Consider the following 19,590-nt stretch of genomic DNA (forward strand, 5'->3'; position numbering starts at 1 on the left):
CTTTTATTATATCTGCTTAGATTTTGATAGAAGTCTCAAGGGGACTGTGTTTGGGCTAAAATGGAGAAGACACAATTTGTGAATCTAATCTTCTTACACTTCATCCTCTAATTTAAGTACTGGTAGAAATGTCCTCCCTTTCTCCATGGGATGCTTAGAAACCAAGCAATTTGCTCCATCTTCAAGTGCCCCATTTGCAAGCAGACGAAGCTTCCAGTCTGGGCACCTATGGGGTGTTTGGAAATGGAGCGCTCCATTTCCAAGTGCTCCATAGATGCCCAAAAACTTTTTGCCTAGATAGAGAAATGACGAAGACTGGAAGCTTTGTCTGCTTGCAAATGGAGCGCTTGGAGACAGAGCAAATTGCTTGGTTTCTAAGTGCCCCATTTGCAAGCAAATGAAGCTTCCAGTCTCCCTCTGGGCGAACAGTGTTTGGGCACCTATAGGGTGCTTGAGGTAGCTCCCCCCATCCCCCTGGCCTCGCCTCATGGTGGCAGCACGGCGCAATGGGCCAGGTGGCCTCCTGCCGCGAGCGGCTGTGAGTGGCCACAGAAGTTGGCCAGCAGCCACATGGGCTCCTGCTGGACGGGGCTGTTAGTGCTGCCGCTGTGAGGCGAGGCAGGTGTTGGGAAAAAAATAAGACATCCCCTGAAAATAAGACCTGCTGCCTCTTTTGGAGGCAAAAGAAATATAAGACCGGGTCTTATTTTGGGGGAAATATGGTAATTTAGTCATGTTGTCAAAGAATGAAATAAGATTGGTTTGGCATGATCTGTTTTTAACTAGTTATAACTTTATTTGTTTCTAGATGTTCACAGATCTTTTTTTTCCCCCAGTATCTTCCCAGGTATTGATGTTAGGCTTATTGGTCTGGAGGTTCCTGGGTCTGTTTTGTTCCCTTTTTTTTCAATCCTCTCATAGTTCCTCAGTGCTCCAAGATTTTTTAAGATATGATACAATAGCTCTGAGATAACATCTGCCAGTTCCTTCAGAAATCTGGGATGTAATCCATCAGGTCCTGGTGATTTATATTCATCAAGGTCAAACAGGTGTTCTCTTATCATTTTCTTGCTTAGTTTAATTTTTATTTCTAGTCTGTCTTTTACAGTTATGTTTTTGGTAGGTTGGACTATAGCTTCTTTTTATGTGAAGACTGATGCAAAGAATGAGTTAAGCAGCTCTGCTTTCTCTTTACTGCTTGTTACTTCCTTGCCATCTTCTCTCTTTCGTGGACCAACTGTTTCCTTGACTTTTTTCTTGTTATTTATATGTTCAAAGAAACTTTTTTATTATCTTTGACTTTTGTTGCAAGTCTTTGTTTATTCTGACCCTTTGCTTTCCTGACTTCATCTTTGCAGATTTGGGCTATCTGCCTTAGTTGTGTTATTAGTTATTTGATTCTACAGACATTGAACTTAGGTTATAATTGCATCTTTTCTTTCTTATTGAGGCTAGAAGGCGTGTTTTAAATACAATCAAACTAATATCAATCAAACATAAATCCATAGCCTGTTCATTACCAGGAAAAGTAGTCTATGCTATAATACAAATAATGGAAATTTCAGCTGCTTAAGATGCCATTATGTCTCAAACCTTTATCCTCAATAATTTGCTTTTAATGATGATATTACAGAAGAAATGAAATAACAATAGTTTTGTACTTTTAGGAGTTGCACAGCTTTGGGACTCTACATTATTTTTCTGAGTAGCCTTGAACTTAATCCAGGGTTACTCAAACACATGAGACTTATTGGCAGCCTGGAAACTACCCAGCTTTTTTCTTTGTATTGTAACCTTCATCATGATATCAGCTTGCACTGAAACTTGATTATCCTAACAGGATTAGACATGAAAGAAAAGAGTCTCAGGATTGGACTTTCAACTGAAACCCCACTGCGAGAAAGACCACACCACTGTCTTTGACCTTTTCTTTCCAATGCACATGTCCAGTTGTGCCTAATCAAGTGTCTAAAGAAGATCTCAGGCTGTTTGCTCTATTTTTCCTTTAGCTCCTAGAACAGGTGTCTAGTTATTAAAAAGAAAAAAAAACATGGAAATTTCTGATCTCTGGCATAGGCAAACTCAGCCAGCAATAGTAATGTACTTCAGAAAAAATATACTACCACAAAAAGTCAGTCTATGCAGATTTAAAAAAAAAGAAAATACAGACTGCCTTTGCAAACTCCTATTTGAAATAAATCAAAATAAAACCCACCTTTGATTATGTTACAGATTGGTTAGATGGTCTTTGAAAGGATATGCTCTCATTTGCATTAGCATAAAGTACAGGCTAGGGAGCTAGTAAAGGTGAGTCCAAAGACTGAGTCTCACCCTGTTGATTTTTCTTTTAATTTCCCCACCTACCCTTCAACTAGAAAGCTCGTATCACACATACTTTACAAAATTCTTCTTTTTCAAAGCAGTTTACAATGTGACATGGGAGCTGAACTTTGAAGGAATGAAACTCCCAAATTCCATTTGGCACATGGACATAGTGGCACAGTTAAAGTTATTTCACTGATGTTCAAAAGCAAGCCCATCTCCTTAAGTCATGGGAATGGGATGCGCTTTGGACAACCACAGCACTGAATAAAGAACCCTATGAAGACAAACAGGAAGGCAATTGAAAACAAGGGTTCATAAACATCAACTAGCAGTTAAACGGCATGACCAAAAATCCCTGATCTCAAACCACATTGATGATAAACAACACCAATTTGATTGGGAAGGAACAAAAATTATTGGGCATGCCAACACCCACCACACAAGTGAGGCCTAGTATTCCACCAAAGGAACAATTAACAAGCATATTGATCTAGATCCAGCATTTGAATATGTAAGAAACCAGACCATTCAAAGTGCCAATCAACAAGAGAACCAATCAGCTGCTCAGAATTCAAATATAGCTCCAAACAAACAACCAATCATATGACCAACTGACCACACTGGCACACAAGACATTTATAAGCTAAGGAGAATAGGACAAGAAAATCCTGCTGCTGATGTTACCTAGTTTGGTAATAAAACATTTAGAAATTATATTGAAACAAGCTTGGAGAACAACCACAGCCAAAATCTAAAACCCGAGCTACAAGTATTTTCTATTTCAACCCTGTGAACAACATGGAATGGATTGCTTAGAGCTGCCATAGGCAATAAAGTCTGGTAACCACTTAATTATCAAGTAGGTAGGACCAGTCTCCATTCTGGTCTGGACTGATCCTGCTGGTTCAGTCCATAAATACATTTTTATCTACTAGCTTTCATTCTAAAATACCTTCCTTCCCTTGAACATTTATAATGAATAAAGCAATTTCAACTCCAAAGTCATCTTTTCAACCCAAAGTCAAGTACACCATAGAAATAGGCAGGAACACATATTTGTAATTTGGTAATGGGTTAAATTAAATGATCTGTGTTGAGAGTTAAACTATTGCTATACATAGTTCTGTAATGACTTCCTGGATTTTTGCCTGTACTTTTTAGATGTGAACCAAGGACATTCTAAATGCAAAGCATGTACTCTACTTGGAATCCATGAACCTCTGTAGCAAACAGTCACCTCCACAAGATTTTGCAAGAGTATAAAATCTGGACTGACTAAAATAACAGAAGCAAGAAAAAACACAATAGAGGAGGTATTAAATGCCCACAAAACTATTGATTTCCTTCACTGTTGATGAATAAACTACGTGGTGCATGGATAAAACATTTGTTTGCTAAATGTATTTAAACTTTTGTTTGCTAACTGTATTTAGAGAGTACCTGTACAAAACCACACAGCATGAAATCATCAAACAAGGGCAAGCTTGGACGGTCTTCACGAAAAATGATGATTTTGTAGATGCTCACAATTTCATTGACTGACCGAGACTTGTCTGTTACCACAATAATTACTATGTTTATACCTAATCCAAGTGGGTAATGTGCAGAGCTGTTAGAATAGAAGGAGAATGCAAAAACAATAGAACATTAATGAACTAAGTATTCATTTTATCATAGACTAAAATATTCAAAAAGTATTTTACAGCTGTATAGGAGACAATAAACTCTTTGGGATGATATGCAGTGTTATCTTTCTGTTGTGTTTCTGTTCTGACATTTCCAAATGCTTGAATGTATAAATACTATGCCAGCCTCAATGTGCTTATCAGACAAAGCAAGGCATATGAACTGCAGGAAGAGAAATGTATATCAGAACCATCCTCAAAGTCTCACATAGCTCCGCTATATTGTTCTGTTATACAGTTGTGCTATCTGCACAGTTCTTCCACTTGCATCTAGTTGAGTAGAAACTTCCAGACACTTGGAATCTGGGCTTTATCAAGGTTCTCAACTGCAGACTTCCTTGCTGAGAATGGAGAAACTGAAAAAAAAAAATTAGACAGAGCTATCATGGCTCTGTCCTTCTTAATCATACTGAACTATCTATTCAGACAAAATACAGGTTGTCCTTGACTTACAGCAGTTTATTTAGTGACTGTTCAAAGTTACAACAGCAGTGAAAAAAGTGACTTATGGGCGTTTTTCACACAACCGTTGCAATATCCCTATGGTCATGTGATCAAAATTCAGATACTTAGCAACTGGTTCATATTTATGATGGTTGCAGTGTCCTGGGGTCATGTGATCAGCTTTTGCGACCTTCTGACAAGCAAAGTCAATGGGGAAGCCAGGTTCACTTAACAACTGTGTTACTAACTTAACAACTGCAGCGATTCACTTAACAACTGTAGAAAGAAAGGTCATAAAATGGAGCAAAACTCACTTAACAAATGTTTCATTTAGCAATATAAGGGCTGAATTATGGTCATAACTTAATGACGGTAGCTAAATAAAATTATAAACCCTCTCCTTCCTTATTGCTCCAGTGTGCTCATAAAGTTTGAATGTTGTACCATTTTCTTTAACTTTAGTAGATGAAAGCTACTTTGTTGGGATTAGGATCAGTTGGACTTCAACTTCCATCACTTACTTGCCCTATTAGAAACCGTCTACCTCTAAACTTTCTGTCCTAATGGTGGGGAAAGGAGAAGTATGATATCTATTCTGCAGAAAGCAGACAGAATGGAAGAGTCTTGTCTTCCATGTAGGAAAAACACTGCGAGGACAAAAGGGTGGAAAAATGAAGAAAGGAACTCTATCCCTTATGCCCCTAGAAGTCAATAGAATATAAGGTGCAAACAGTTAATGCTTCCACATCTCAAACAAATTTGCCAAATAAGACAATAAAAAAGTAGTTCCTTGTTGCTTAATATTAGGTGTTTAACCTCCTTCCGTAGAGCAATCCTTAGCAATTGATGATAGCAATTAACTGCAGAGATACGGGTGTAGAAGTTTCTTCCATTAAATAGATTTGTTGGATGAGGTCTTGGAAGGAAGAAGTGACATAGAAAAATTGCTGTTCTTTAGTAGGGGGTTGTGCTGCTTGTGAAGCAGTATCAAAAGACTGCATTGTATGAACCTTCATAGATGTTTTGCACAAGTTTAATCTATACATGATATAGCAAACTGCACAAACAGTACAAATATAAGCTTTGTATTCAAACACAGGAATCTGGTTTCTGCTCATTTCATGGCTAGAAATACAGAATTGCCTGCACAGAGTTTACATATGCATAGAGATGCAAATGGTTCAGTAAACTTGCCAAAATTGGGCCATTTCTCTTTCTCTTATGAATGTTCATGCATGGACATTTGTGTTACAGCCAAAGCTATGAAGAAAATACAAGACAGTATCTTAAAAGGGCACTATATATCAATAGGTTCTTGCAGAAATGTTGTATGCTGTCATAATCAGGATTGCTATAGGAAAACTGCTCTTCCAAAGCTGGGGATTACAGTATACTAGTAGTGGCACTTTTAATGATAAGCATGTAGCAAATTCTCTGGTAAAGTAGAAAGGATTTGTGTTGTACATCCCAAGAACATCACCCACCATTCCAATTACCTTGGTCCTTGTCTCTCATCCAAGTGAGCTTCACATTGACAATTCATGGGTTCTGCTCTAATCTTGATTGTCAAAAGATCAAAAGGCACCTCAGTGTAGTATTCTTTGATTCTGGGGTCAAAATTAGGATTTAAGTCCAAATGTGGGCTAGTGATGATCTGCCTGATATGAGGTAGTGTATCTTTATCTGTTTTATAAGGGGGGAAAGGAACCATTAAAAATGCTTATGTACATTAAATCAGTGATTCAGCTTTATGTTTCTAATACTGTTGCATTCAATTAATACACCATTCTTTCTGTTAGGCAGTTATGGCAAAATAACTAATACAAGATTTAATGGTTTTGTTTCAGATTTTAAAGAAGTTTCATAACATGAAGAGCCCCACAATGAGCTGTTTTGAAATCATATGTAGTAAACCTTTAATTAGAAATAATACAGCTCTTAGGTCCTTGGTTAGGACTTGAAGTGTTGAGTTTTTACCAGTCCCAGACTGTGAATCAAACTGAAGATTAAATCTACAACAACAACAACAACAACAACAACAACAACAACAATAATCAGATGAATCAGTTTCTAGAAAAACCAGAAAGTGAAATATGGCTAACAATTGGAAGAACTTTTTTGATTCAGAAGGATGCAGAAAATGGAAATAAACTTGAAAATTATACGCCAATCACTTGCCTATCAACAACATACAAATTACTTACAGGCATTATTACAAACTAAATTTATAGATATCTAGAAAACAAGGATTTGCTACCGGTAGAATAGAAAGGGTGCTGCAAAAATTCAAGAGAACCAAAGACCAACTGATGATTGATAAACTGGTTTTGGAGAATTCAAAGAAAAGACAAACTAATTTGTTCATGGTCTGGATTGATTATAAGAAAGCAACATCCAGAAATTCCTGAAGACTTCCATGAAGCTATGGCAAAATAAGTTGATGGCATGTGGAGAAGAACTTGGTGAAGTTGAAATCAAATGAGGAATCTTCCAAGGTGACTCATTGTCACCTCTGTTATTTGTACTTTTGATGGTGCCACTAACAAGCATTTTGAACAAAACAACTGTGGCTATGAATTGGCTAAAAAGAGGTTGAAAATTCCCATTTGCTTTACATGAATGATTTAAAACTTTGGAAAAACAAAAGCTGAATTGAGTTCACTGCTAAAAAGCACTGATGAGATTAGCAGAGATACCACGATGCAATTTGGCATTGACAAATATGCAACAATTGCAATTAAGGCAGGAAAAATGGTTGAAGATGATGGATTTGAACTTGATAATGAAGAGTTGATAAAAGCAGTAACATCAGAAATACTTAGGGTTTTGGAAGCCTCTGACCATTGCACAACCAAGTCAAGGAAGCTACTTCAATAAAATGGTACATAAAGTGAGTCTTGAGATCAAAGCTAAGTGGAGCAAATATCATAAAAGCAATTAACACCTGGGCAGTGCCTGTAATACAATACTCAGCTGGATTAACTGATTGGACTCAGCTAGAAGTTGATAACTTGGATCCAAAGACAAGAAAACTAGTGACAATGCACCATGTTCTGCACCCCAAAAAGTGATATTGATTGATTGTACTTGCCTAGATCTCAGAGTGGCAGATGACTCTTACAGGTGAAACAAACTGTGGAATAGGAAAAACATGGCTTAAATGACTACATAAAAAAAGCTAAAGAGCCTCTGCTGAAGGAGATGAACAAGAGAAACTTTTTGAAAACAATGAGTTTGAAAGCAAAATATCGAAAGGAAACAATTGAGTATCGAGTTTTTAACTGGAAAAAGAAGCCTGGGCATAGTCAATACCTAAAGGACATTGAAAGAAGGATAGATACAAAGCTAACATGGAGATGGTTGAGATCAGGGGTGCTGAAGAAAGAAACTGAAGGCTTCATTTTTGGCTGCCCAAGGACAAGCCCTGCAGACCAATTCCATGAAAGCAAAAATTCAATATCCCAGTAGCAACAGCAAATGTTGCTTGCTTTGCACTTGATTCCGGTGTCTTTAAGGGTACAGGGAAAGGATTGGGGGGGTGTGCATTCTTACTACACTGTGGAAGGAGAGCTCAGAAGGGAGAGAGGCAGAAGGGTCGACCAGCTAGCTCAGGGGTCTGCAAACTTAGCAACTTTAAGACCTGTGGACTTCAATTCCCAGAATTCCTCAACCAGCCATGATGGCTGAGGAATTCTGGGAGTTGAAGTCCAGAACTCTTAAAAGTGCCAAGTTTGAAGACTCCTGAGCTAGCTGGTAGTGGTGCATATTAATAAACATGGATAAATTCATCATACATTTGTCAGTGCAAAGGGAAAATGATTCAGCAAAGGAACAGCTGCCGAAGAAATTAAAACTGGTACTTTTTTCCTTTTTCTCTACAGTTTGTAATATTTTATTAGATTATAGAATAAAATGCAAAAATACAAAAGCAAACAGTAGGACACAGTGGGGAGGAAAAAGGGGGAAAAAGTGAGGGGGAGAAGGGAAAAAGAACAGACCTCCTCTGTTGCAGTAGAATGAAGCATTAACATTGAACCTCAACTTTTTACTTTTCCATAATATTATAAACTAGCCATTTCTATAAAAACAATGAATCTAATCACTAAAACCCAAAATCCCCCCCCCCTTTTTTTTAGACATCAAGTTTTTGACACCTTGCTAAGCACTGGTGGTATTCAAATATGTCCTAAAAGTGGTACAATCTGTGAAAAGGTTGAAAAGCCCTGACCTAGATTGGTCCTTGGTTAGGACTTGACCCGTTAAGTTTTTACCAGTGCCAGACTGTGAATCAAATTGAAGATTAATAATAATAATAATAATAATAATAATAATGATGATGATGATGTACTAATAATTCAATAATAATTATTATTAAATAATTAAATAAATACTAAATATTACAACAACAAAAACAACAACAACCTTACTCAGAACTGTTACCTTACATGTTACCTTAACAGCTCTTAGATCCTTGGTTAAGTTTTTACCAGTCCCAGACTGTGAATTGAATTGAAGATTAAATCTTAAATAATAATAAAAATAAGATTCAGATTCTCTCTTACCATGACTGCAATGCATTTCTTTAGCCAGATTTAAAATGTGCAGTTCTAGAAAATATAGAAACACAAGTTAGAATAGTTTGTCATTCATCCGCTGCATCTATCTGCATTTGAGAAAAATGTCAGGTAATGTCCAAAAATATGAATAAAACCTTATCAGTACTAATATGAAGCCTTTCATAAATACCATTTGTCTAACTTCAGCTGACCATATAGAACAGTGGTTCCCAACCTTTTCTATCCCCCACACCCCTAGAACGCTTCTGATATATTCTTGCACCCCTTACAAAAGTTGGAAATAACGGCAACAAGTTATGCATATACACTATAATTTTGAAAACCCATGTTTTCGCACCTCCTGGAATATCATCTTGCACCCCTAGTTGGGAACCCGATATAGAAGGTAGAATAGTGTTGATAGATTCCTGATAACTAAAAGATTCCTGATAATAGCTACATTAATGATCAATGCAAATCCTATAATGATCAGTGCCTTTAGCAGGGAAATATGTAACAACTGGCTCATGCAATCAAGTAGCCAGAGGAGAATCATAGTAAATCCAGCTGTGTTAAAAACACTTCTAAATAGTTTTATGTATTCATTCAACATATGAACTACCTAGTACACTTGACTTCCACTTCATAGAAAAAAAAATCAAAGGGTTTTTATAGTGAGCTGAAACATATACAAAACAGTCCAGTTGGATATAGTCCAGTTTAGTAGCAAACAATGTTAAATGAGTAGAAAAACAATTAATGTTACCTTTATCTTTTTCCTTGACTGGGGAGGATACTCTTACTTGAATGTTGTTTTTTTCTGAATAAGAAATCCTAAAGGTTAAGTAACAAAATAATGTCTTCAAAATTAGAATTTAAAGCACAATTCAGTTAAAAGAATGTCCTATTTCCAGCAATATATTTTTTTCATTTTCAAATGATTTTTAAAAAGATTTTTAAAATGAGAATAAACTTCCAGTAGTATGGGCAGAATTTATTGTAGTCCACAATTTTATTGTATAACTTGTACTGTTGTTATGATTGATGTTTCTGATTTTGTTTCTCTCTCCCCTCCCCCCCCCACTGGGCTGCCAAGCCACAAAAGTTAGGGACCACTGATTTAGTGAATCAATGGTGGTTAAGTGAACACTGCAGCCGTAAGTATAAACCCATTCTTCTCAATGGGCATTTTTTTTTGCCAGAAATTGACAAAAAGTTACAAACCACAGTCATGTGACTACAGAATGCTTTAACCACTGTAACTGGTCATAAAGCAGAGGTCCCCAGCCTTTTTGGCACCAGGGACCGGTTTCATGGAAGACAATTTTTCCATGGACCAGGGGTGTGATGGGATGTGGGGATGTGGGAGGGTTCAGAATGATTCAAGTGCATTACATTTATTGAAAATTTTCTAAATAAACAAATGAATAAATAAATAATGTACTTATTTCTATTATTATTACACTGTATTAGATTAGATCAGTGACTTTCTGCTTCTAAGAAAGTGGGAAGGAAGAGGCAATCCTAAAAACTCAGCCTTCCAGCAAAACCCAGTATGTTGAGGAAGTGCTGAGAACATCATTCAAAAGAGAGAGAGACATTGGGGGGGGGGGGGAGAGAGAGACAGAGAGAGAGAGCAAACCAACTCAGCACTGCGCTAGCCCAGCAGTCTTGGAAAAGGTGCAAATGAGGGATTCCTTTGGAGAAAGGGGAAATGTAGCTTCTCCCCTCCCCCTTTGCAAGCCAGATAGGCTTGCAAACTTGGAGAGCTGCAGAAGAAAGGAGGAACACACACACCCCAAAATAAACTACGAAAAGCAGGCAGGATGTTGCCAAAACACGAGGCACCTGGAGCATCAAAACAAAAGCAAAAAACTTTGGTTCAAGTACAACGGAGCCCAGTGGTCTTAGAAAAGGTGCAGACGAGAGAGAGAGAATCCCTTGGAGACGCAGGGCTTAAGGTGAAGGGTAGCTTCTCCCTGCCCCTATTTGCACTCTGACAAAAAGACACCCTCACACACACACATATCTTGGGAGAGTCCCCCTCCAATGAGGCTTTGGGGAAGCTCCCGGTTGCAAGCTGCACTTGTCTTGCAAACTTGGAGAGTTGCATGAAGGGCGCACAAGCTCAGCTGGGGTGCTAGGAGGGTGAGAGGAGGAAAGTGAGGAAGAAGAGGAGGAGGAAGAAGTAGCAGGAGGAGGAGTAGCCAGTTGCAAGTGCAGCTGCCGGAGGACCTTTGCACTGAGCAAAACAGTTTCTGCCCAGCCACTCTCCTGCCCCTGCCCAGACCCCTGCAGTCTCGCTTCATGCCTGGAGGTGGAAGACGTGCCTTCAGCGCACTGCCACCTGCGTGTCCTGGTTCCTAACTGGCTGCGGACTGGTACCAGTCAGCAGATCTGGGGTTGGGGACCCCTGTTGTAAAGGATAGCTGGTTGTTAAATTCCCAAAATATGTTCATATGACCATGGAATAAGGTGGCACAATATTTTATGACAGTCAGAAGTGCTTTAGGGACCATAAATAACTTATTCTGGGTCCGTTATAATTTTGAACAATCATTAAGAAACCAGTCATAAGTCAAGGACTACCACTAATGATTTTCAGGATTTTTTAAATGATGAAATATACTAATTTGCTTAAATTTTTTAATGAAATATGGGAAAAATATGTAAATTTCTGGGTTTTTTAATAAATATTTCTCTCTTTTACCCTCTTTTTAAAATTTCTTATAGTCAAAAAACATCTATCTACTAAACTGCATTTAGCCACCTTCAAAAAAGAGCTTTTTATCCTACAGGAGTCTATTATGGACTAATAATAATACATAAAATGAACTACCTAATTGCTTTAACTTTAGCACAATAATTGATCCTAGATACATAACCTTCTACTGCATTTAGGAAAAGGTGATTAACTCTCATGTAAATACACTTTTATGAACTTAAGATTGCAGTTTACATTGTCATTCTCAAATATTTTCAATATGAGATGCTTAATGACTCTAATCTCACTTTGAGTAGTATGTTTTCTTTTTTTAGTGCAAATAATAGCATTTTTATTGGATTTATCTAAGAATTCACAATTAATTATAATTTTTGCAACAGCTGCAACTTTGTATAACTCTTAAGCTATATTTATTCCTTCAAGTTCCTTCTTAAAAACTTCCAGTGTTGGATCATTCACAACTTCTAGAGGCAAGTTGTTTCACTGAATAATTGTTCTAATTGTGAGGAAATTTATTCTTAGTTCTAGGTTGCTTCTTTCCTTAATTAGTTTCCATCCATTGCTTTTTGTCCTGCCTTCAGGTGCTTTGGAGAATAGCTTGACTACCTCTACTTTGTGGCAAAACCTCAGATATTGGAATGCTGCTATCATGTCATCCCTAGTCCTTCTTTTCATTAAACTAGACATACCCAACTCCAGCAACTGTTCTTTGTATGTTTTAGCCTCCAATCCCCTGATCATCTTTGTTGCTCTTCTCTGCACTCTTTCTAGAGTCTCAACATTTTTTTTACATCGTGGTGACCAAAACTGGATGCAGTATTCCACGTGTGGCCTTACCAAGGCATTATAAAGTGGTATTAATACTTCATGTGATCTTGATTCTATCCCTTGTTAATGCAGCCTAGAACTGTGTTGGCTTTTTTGGCAGCTGCAGCACACTGCTGGCTCATATTTAAGTGATTGTTCACTAGGACTCCAAGATCCCTCTCACAGTTACTACTATTGAGCGATACCTATACTCAGGCCTTTTTTTCTCATAGAACACCCAGAACGGAGTTCCGGCACCTTTTTTGGATGGAACCTTGTAGGGTAGGCAAGGCGGGTTGTATGACCTGTGTGAGTTCCGGCACCTTTTTTTTAAAGAAAAAAAGCACTGCCTATACTGTATCTGTCCATTTGGTTTTTCTTGCCTAAATGTAGAATCTTACTTTTTTCACCATTGAATTTCATTTTGTTACATAGTGCCCAATGTTCAAGTCTGTCAAGATCCTTTTGTATCTTAAGACTATCTTAAGCTTGGTGTCATCTGCAAATTTGATGAGTTCCCCATCTATCCCCTCATCCAAATCATTGGTAAAAATGTTGAAGAGCACTGGGCCCAGAACAGAGCCCTGGGGCACCCTACTATACACTTCCCTCCATGTAGATGCGGTTCCATTGTGGACCTGGTACGGCCGGTCAGCCAGCTACGAATCCATCTGGTGGTGATGCTGTCTAACCCAGATTTTTCTATCTTATCAAGTAGTAGGTTGTGATCTACTTTATCAAATGCCTTACTGAAGTCCAAGTAAATTATATCCACAGCATTTCTTTGGTCCACTAATTTTGTCACCTGGTCAATAAGATTTGTCTGGCATAATCTGTTTTTGACAAATCCATATTGGCTTTTGGTAATGACTTTGTTTGCCTCTAGGTGTTTGCTGATTCATTGCTTGACTATCTTTTCCAGAATCTTCCCAGGTATTGAGGTCAGGCTGATATGTCTGTAGTTTCCTGGATCCATTTTTTCCCTTTTTTGAAGATGGGAACTATATCAGCTCTTTTCCAGTCCTCTGATAGTTCCCCAGTTCGCCAGGATCTTTGAAACATAGTTTAGTGGTTCTGAGATCACGTGTGCCAGTTCCTTCAGAACCTTGGGGTGTAATCCATCTGGTCCTGGCGATTTGAATTTGTCTAGAGTGATCAGTTGCTCACTTACCATTTTCTTACCTATTTTAACTTGTGTTTCTAATCTGTTTTTTATAGTACTGTTTTAGATAGCTTGAACTGTTTTTCCCTTTCTGTAAAGATGGATGCAAAAAATGAGTTGAGTAGTTCTGCTTTCTCCTTGTTGCTTGTCACTTTCTCCCACTAATACTTGCCACTTTCTCCCACTAATGGACCAATCATTTCCTTTTTTCTTGTTTTTTACATGTTGAAAGAAGCTTTTTTGTTGTTGTAATTTTGACTTTTGTTGCAAGCCTTAGATCATTTCGAGCCGTAGCTTTCCTTACTTCATCTTTGCAGGCTCAGGCTATTTGTTGATAGTTAGCTTAAGTCATGTGTCCCTCTTTCCATTTTTTATACTTATCCTTTTTGTCTTTCAATTTATCAGAGAGTTCTTTATGCAGCCATGCTGGTTTCATTTGGGGGCTGTTATTTTTCTTCTTTATCAGAATTGTGCTAGACTGGGCTTTTATAATCTCACTTTTCAAAATTTCCCAAGCTTCTTCAGTTGCTTTCCCTTTGAGGATTTTCATCCATGGAATCCTTCCCAAGCTCTCTCTAAGTTTATTGAAATTAGCTCTCTTAAAGTCCAAAGCTCTAGTTTGACTATGGTCTATTGCTTGTGCTTGCATAATGTTGAATTCCAATATTGCATGATCAGTTCCCCCCCCCAAGTTGCCTGTAGCTTTAACACTTTCTATCATTTCATCTCTCTTAGTGATAATTAAGTCCAATATGGCTGATCCCCTAGTTCCCTTCTCTACTTTTTGGGAGACAAAGTTGTCTGCTAGGATTGTCAGGAATCTGTTTGATCTTCCACTTGGTGCAGAGTTTGTCTCCCAGTTGATTTCAGGGTAGTTAAAGTTCCTCATTATTATTGTGATGTACTTCCTACATATCTTAGTTAACTAACTAGCAAAAAGTTCATCTATTTCTTCTGTTTGGTTTCATCTCACTAATTTTCCTTAATGGCAACAATATCATATCTGCCTTCATTTACTTGAATTTCCAATTCACCCTGTTTATTGCTCACACTCTGTGTACTTTAACAATCCCTATCATTTCAATAGGAATTATGTAAGAACAATAAGATCAGGAGATGTGAGTGGATAGTGTATTGTTTCATTGTCTGGTAAGCTATATCCAGTATTCCTTATACTTATTTTGCTATCATAATTGTAAATTCTCACCCAAGATTTGACCATTTAGCTGTCATCGAAGGCTTATTTGTTGAATGGTTTTGCCTATTGAAAAATTGTAAAATTATTATATGTTACTAATTCATTGTGTGCTGGAAGAACAAAGAAAGACTTTGTTACAATCTGTACTGTAGTTACCTAATTGCAGAAAGAAAAAAATATGAAATAGAACAATGTGATAAATAGATAAAACATTCCACAACCAGAGAATCTGTACATACTAATTTCTGTGATTTATACATAAACCGTATATATTATCAAAAATGTTAACTTATCATATGAGGTTGATTAATTAAATGTAGAGAATAAGTCAAGCATTAAATGTAGGGAAGAAATCAAGTATAAAGAATAAATCAAGCAATTCAAAATTTAAAATGTGAGAAGGCATAAGGCAATAAATGCAGACATTTTAAATTACAGTAGCAGAATAATTAAATCTATTGAAATAACTTGTTTCTTTTATACAGATGGTTTTCTTTCCAGCTTTTTATTCAAACACTCAACCAAATGCAATTTCTTTCAGTTTTATTTCTATAACATCCAAGGGGTATTTAGGAGTGCAACTTTCAGCTCATATTTAAAAGCCATCTATTACAGTAATAAATATGCAAATGTGTAGAATTATACTTTTAAAGGGTGGCCAATTTAGGATCATCTTTGTCAAAATTAATTTTATTTTGAGTATTTAAAATTAATAAAATGAAACAAATTTATTCAATGGAGATCATATGGTTTTCTGAGCTTTTATATGTTGGACTGATGCCATAATGTTAAGGTTTGCTGAGAGGTATAAAGAGTTAGGAGGATGTTTATCAAAAACTGCACTTCGGCAAAAATTACAGAACTATATCACAACAGTCTAAGTTATTTGAAATTTTTTTGTTAATCCCTCTTAGCATTTTTTGAAATATAGGCTGTGATCAGCTCATTCTTTTTTCTGATTCTCCCTCATTTATGCATAGTGTCACAGATTTGGGGAAAATAAAGTTTAGCGTGACTTATTTATTATATATTAAGATACATTATATATTTATTACCTTATATTTGAGATTATTGAAAATGATGTCAAACATGGATCATAATAGATATTTTGATTTAGTATTAATTTGTGAACAGTTATTGATATCAGGACAATTAATCAAAAGAATTGTCTAACAATCTCTTTCAGCCTCTAATAGTTTCAAATGATAATGTGATAAAGTTGTAAACAAAAAAATATAATTAAAATATTATCTTACTCTTTTGGAAGGTTTGCAGATGCTACTTTGCTAATTCTTTGGAACTGTTTAAGTAAACTTGAAAGGAACCAATGAAGGGCTAAGATGGAGTTAAGCTTTTTTCCTGAGTTCATCATACGATAAAGATCATGCAGCAAAAAATGGATTTTAGGAACAGCAGAAGGTAAAAGCTGAAAGTAAAAGCAATTGGGAACAATAAGAAATTATGTCTTTCATCCTGTTATGGTGAAGAAATGTTAAATAATCAAATTTACATGGAAAAATATTCACATTGGGAAAAACATTTATTACAAAATAAAACCACAAATGTCACATACCAATTCAAATTGCCCTGGATTCTGAATCCCTTTCACAAAACTAATCAATGGATTTAATTCTTCTAATGTTAGGCAATAATCAGAATTCTCCTTGAAATGGTCATCCTGTGAATAGATAATAGAAGAACCTTGGGTCAAATAAGAAAATACTGCTTGGATGTTCTGTTCCTGGGGCAGACATGGCTAAAGAAATCCCAGAGTTGCATCATTTTGGAATGTAGCATTCATATCTGGAGGGGAACTGGTACAATTAATTAGTTTTTCGTACAACTAATATGACAAAAAGAAAATATTAGTAATAGAGTAGTACTAGCAGCAACCCTAGTCCTCTTCATATTCAGACATGCAATTTGCCAATTTTCTCCAAGGGACTTAAAATCTCTTAGGTGATTTAGAATGAAAACATGGCTGATAATATCAAACGCTATTGGCAATTATAAGCCAGTCACAGCTTTAATACTGAAAAAAAAATTGTTTGCAGAATATTGCCATACCTCAAGCCTTACCTTAATTCTTGCTGATCGATATACATTCTGCATAGCTTCAAAGAAAGTGGAGGCAGATGTTTGATTTGATAAGAGGATACTGAATGTATCTCTAAGAAGAATTTCTTTAACAGTTTGGTCCTCTGAAAATGAATCTTCATCAGCTTGAAAATCAAAATATTCATGTACCTAAAATAGATATTAACTAATTAAATCATTTAACCAATTCATTGATCTCAACATCTACAAATGCATAGTTCTATCAGGAAATGTTTATCAGAACAGAAGGAGAAAACACATGTGTGAACAGAAAATACTTCTCCAGCATTATAATTTTCCTCTTTTCAAAAATCCTTTCACATAATCATACAGGTCACCCACCCCACCTGTTATTTACATATGACAATTGTAACATGTAAAGCTTACCTCAAGAACAATAGGATAAAAAGTGTGTCCAAATCCAATATCAAAAGTTAACATTTGAAAGCAAGAACTGCATCTGAAATAAGAGAACTGAAATAAATTGATTTCATTTTTTTAATTAATCTGAAACCGAAATTTAAATGAATGTTTCAGAAACAAGCCCTGCTAAGTTGCCTCATCATGGCATTGGGGGGGAGGGTGTTCCTGGGATGGATGACCAAAGAACATCAGGCGTATATGCCAAGAGTATATACTCCTAGTTGGGACACTCCAAGTATGAAAATCATTCCTAAAGCAAGCAGGCACCTAAGTTGGGCACCTAAGCAGGCACCTAAGTTGGGAAAGTGCTGAATTCAGATGATCAGTTTAGGGACAATGGCCAAGGCATTATTTAAACAACTCCTGTAGCTTATCAAGAAAACCATATGATTAGAGAATATAAAGTGATTGGTGATATAATTCTAAATGATGGACATCTCTGGTTGATTAGCACTCAGCATGCTAATAAGGAAATGCTAAGGATGTTTTGCAGTATTACTAGTATTCATCACACAGCAAGATTAAAGCCTAACAAGTGTTTACCTGTTATTTTGCCATGCAGCAAAATAAAATCCAAAATGGCAAGGACAGAATTACAGTAGGAACATGGAACATAAGAACACAATGAAAGATGGAATGAATCAAAGACATGTTACTTAAGTTACTGGCAAACTGAAATGGACTAAAACTGGGTATTTTCCACCAAAAGAGCATACTGTTAACTATAAAAACCAAAGAGCATTGCTTCCATAGCTTGGGAAAATATAGCAAAGCCACCATTTGGATACTGATACAAAAGAAAAGGGTGTTGACAAATTTACAGTCAAGCTCAACCTAAAATTCAGAGAACATGCAAGCATAATATGCTGCTTGTGGCTGGAATGCCAAAATTGGAAATAGTGAGGAGAAACCATCATTGGATTATATGGCCTAAGAAACAGAAATGGAACAGAAGAATGAACTGCTGGAATAACCACTGAAATATGGCAAGCAACAGAAAAAGAATCAGTCAAGATCCTAATCAGGCTATGCCAGCAAATCTGCAGAACAACACAGTGAACAACAGATTGGAAGAGATCAATTTACAATCCAGTACCTAAAAAAGGAGATTTAACAGAATTATCTGCAAATTATCATACAATATCCTTAATTTCACATGCAAGCAAAATAATGCTTAGGATCATCAATACAGATTTTAATTGTACATGGAAATGGAAATTCCATATGTTCAAGGTGGTTTTCAGAAAGGTCAAGGAACAAGAGACATTATTCTTGATGTACACTGGATAGTAAAGCCACAGAATATAAAAAAGAAGTCAATATGTGCTTCCCTGATTATAGAAAGGTTTTTGATTGCAAAACCAATCAAGCTGTGGAATGTGTTTTCCGCCTTGGATATTTAGCCAACTTTGTTTATTGTATTAGCATTGTTTTTCCTTTAGAATAGGTGTACACAATCTTTTTAGGTGAGGACAGCACTTGGCTCAGATGGAACCAGGAAAAAGGCAGAGCCAAGATGAAAACCAAATCTATCTTTTTCATTATTTTATAAATACACTTTTCATCTCATGGGTATTGAGCAAAATTCCAGAGCAAAAGAACATTTTTTATAAATAATATAAGATATTATTAACTAATCTGCTGACTTGTCATTCAATCCCAACCATTCTCTGACTTGGAATTACTTCTGGGTAAACCAAAGAACATTTCTTGGAAAATTGTCTATATTCACCCACTTACTGACTAGTAGTTTGTGGCTGAGGTAATGCTGCTTCGCTGAAAACCTCAGTTATCAACAAGAGTTTGCTTATTGCCTCTTTCATGTCATCCAAAGCCTGCTGAGGAGAAGCAGCCCTCAAAAATGTCTGAAAAAATGTTTGCAACTGTAAAAGAAAAAGAGAAACATGTTTTTAAAACGCTCAAATATATATTTCTTTAACCCCAGGGAATTCTCAAACTGTAAGCTTAATCCTGCCATTTTCCACTTAAAAGAAATAGTAGACAGTTAACTATTCAATATTCTGGAAGCAGAGATCAAGTTCAAAGGGGTTTGGAAGGATAGTTTTGTTCCTTTACACAGTTGGCTTCAGACATACATTGAAATGAATTACAAAAAAAAGTATACATCTGACATACATTTACATTAAATCAAGATCTCTGGAGTTGCA

At 36.5% G+C, this 19,590-nt stretch overlaps 1 protein-coding gene across 1 annotated transcript in view; it reads right to left on the minus strand.

Moving 5' to 3' along the window:
• Window positions 1-19,590, minus strand: part of CPED1 (cadherin like and PC-esterase domain containing 1) — a 105,981-nt gene that overhangs the window by 27,335 nt on the left and 59,056 nt on the right. Inside the window, exons 8-17 of the mRNA XM_029285327.1 lie at window positions 19,163-19,305; window positions 17,387-17,459; window positions 16,982-17,149; window positions 16,476-16,580; window positions 16,159-16,328; window positions 14,912-14,965; window positions 9,777-9,844; window positions 9,017-9,061; window positions 5,951-6,137; window positions 3,766-3,934 (exon numbers count right to left, since the gene is read on the minus strand). Of these exons, the coding sequence (XP_029141160.1) occupies window positions 3,766-3,934; window positions 5,951-6,137; window positions 9,017-9,061; window positions 9,777-9,844; window positions 14,912-14,965; window positions 16,159-16,328; window positions 16,476-16,580; window positions 16,982-17,149; window positions 17,387-17,459; window positions 19,163-19,305 (1,182 nt within the window). The remainder of the gene's footprint in view (window positions 1-3,765; window positions 3,935-5,950; window positions 6,138-9,016; window positions 9,062-9,776; window positions 9,845-14,911; window positions 14,966-16,158; window positions 16,329-16,475; window positions 16,581-16,981; window positions 17,150-17,386; window positions 17,460-19,162; window positions 19,306-19,590) is intronic.

This window comes from Protobothrops mucrosquamatus, unplaced genomic scaffold (genome assembly GCF_001527695.2).
Source record: "Protobothrops mucrosquamatus isolate PMUCROS unplaced genomic scaffold, P.Mucros_1.0 scaffold1515, whole genome shotgun sequence".
Taxonomy (NCBI): Eukaryota; Metazoa; Chordata; class Lepidosauria; order Squamata; family Viperidae; genus Protobothrops; species Protobothrops mucrosquamatus.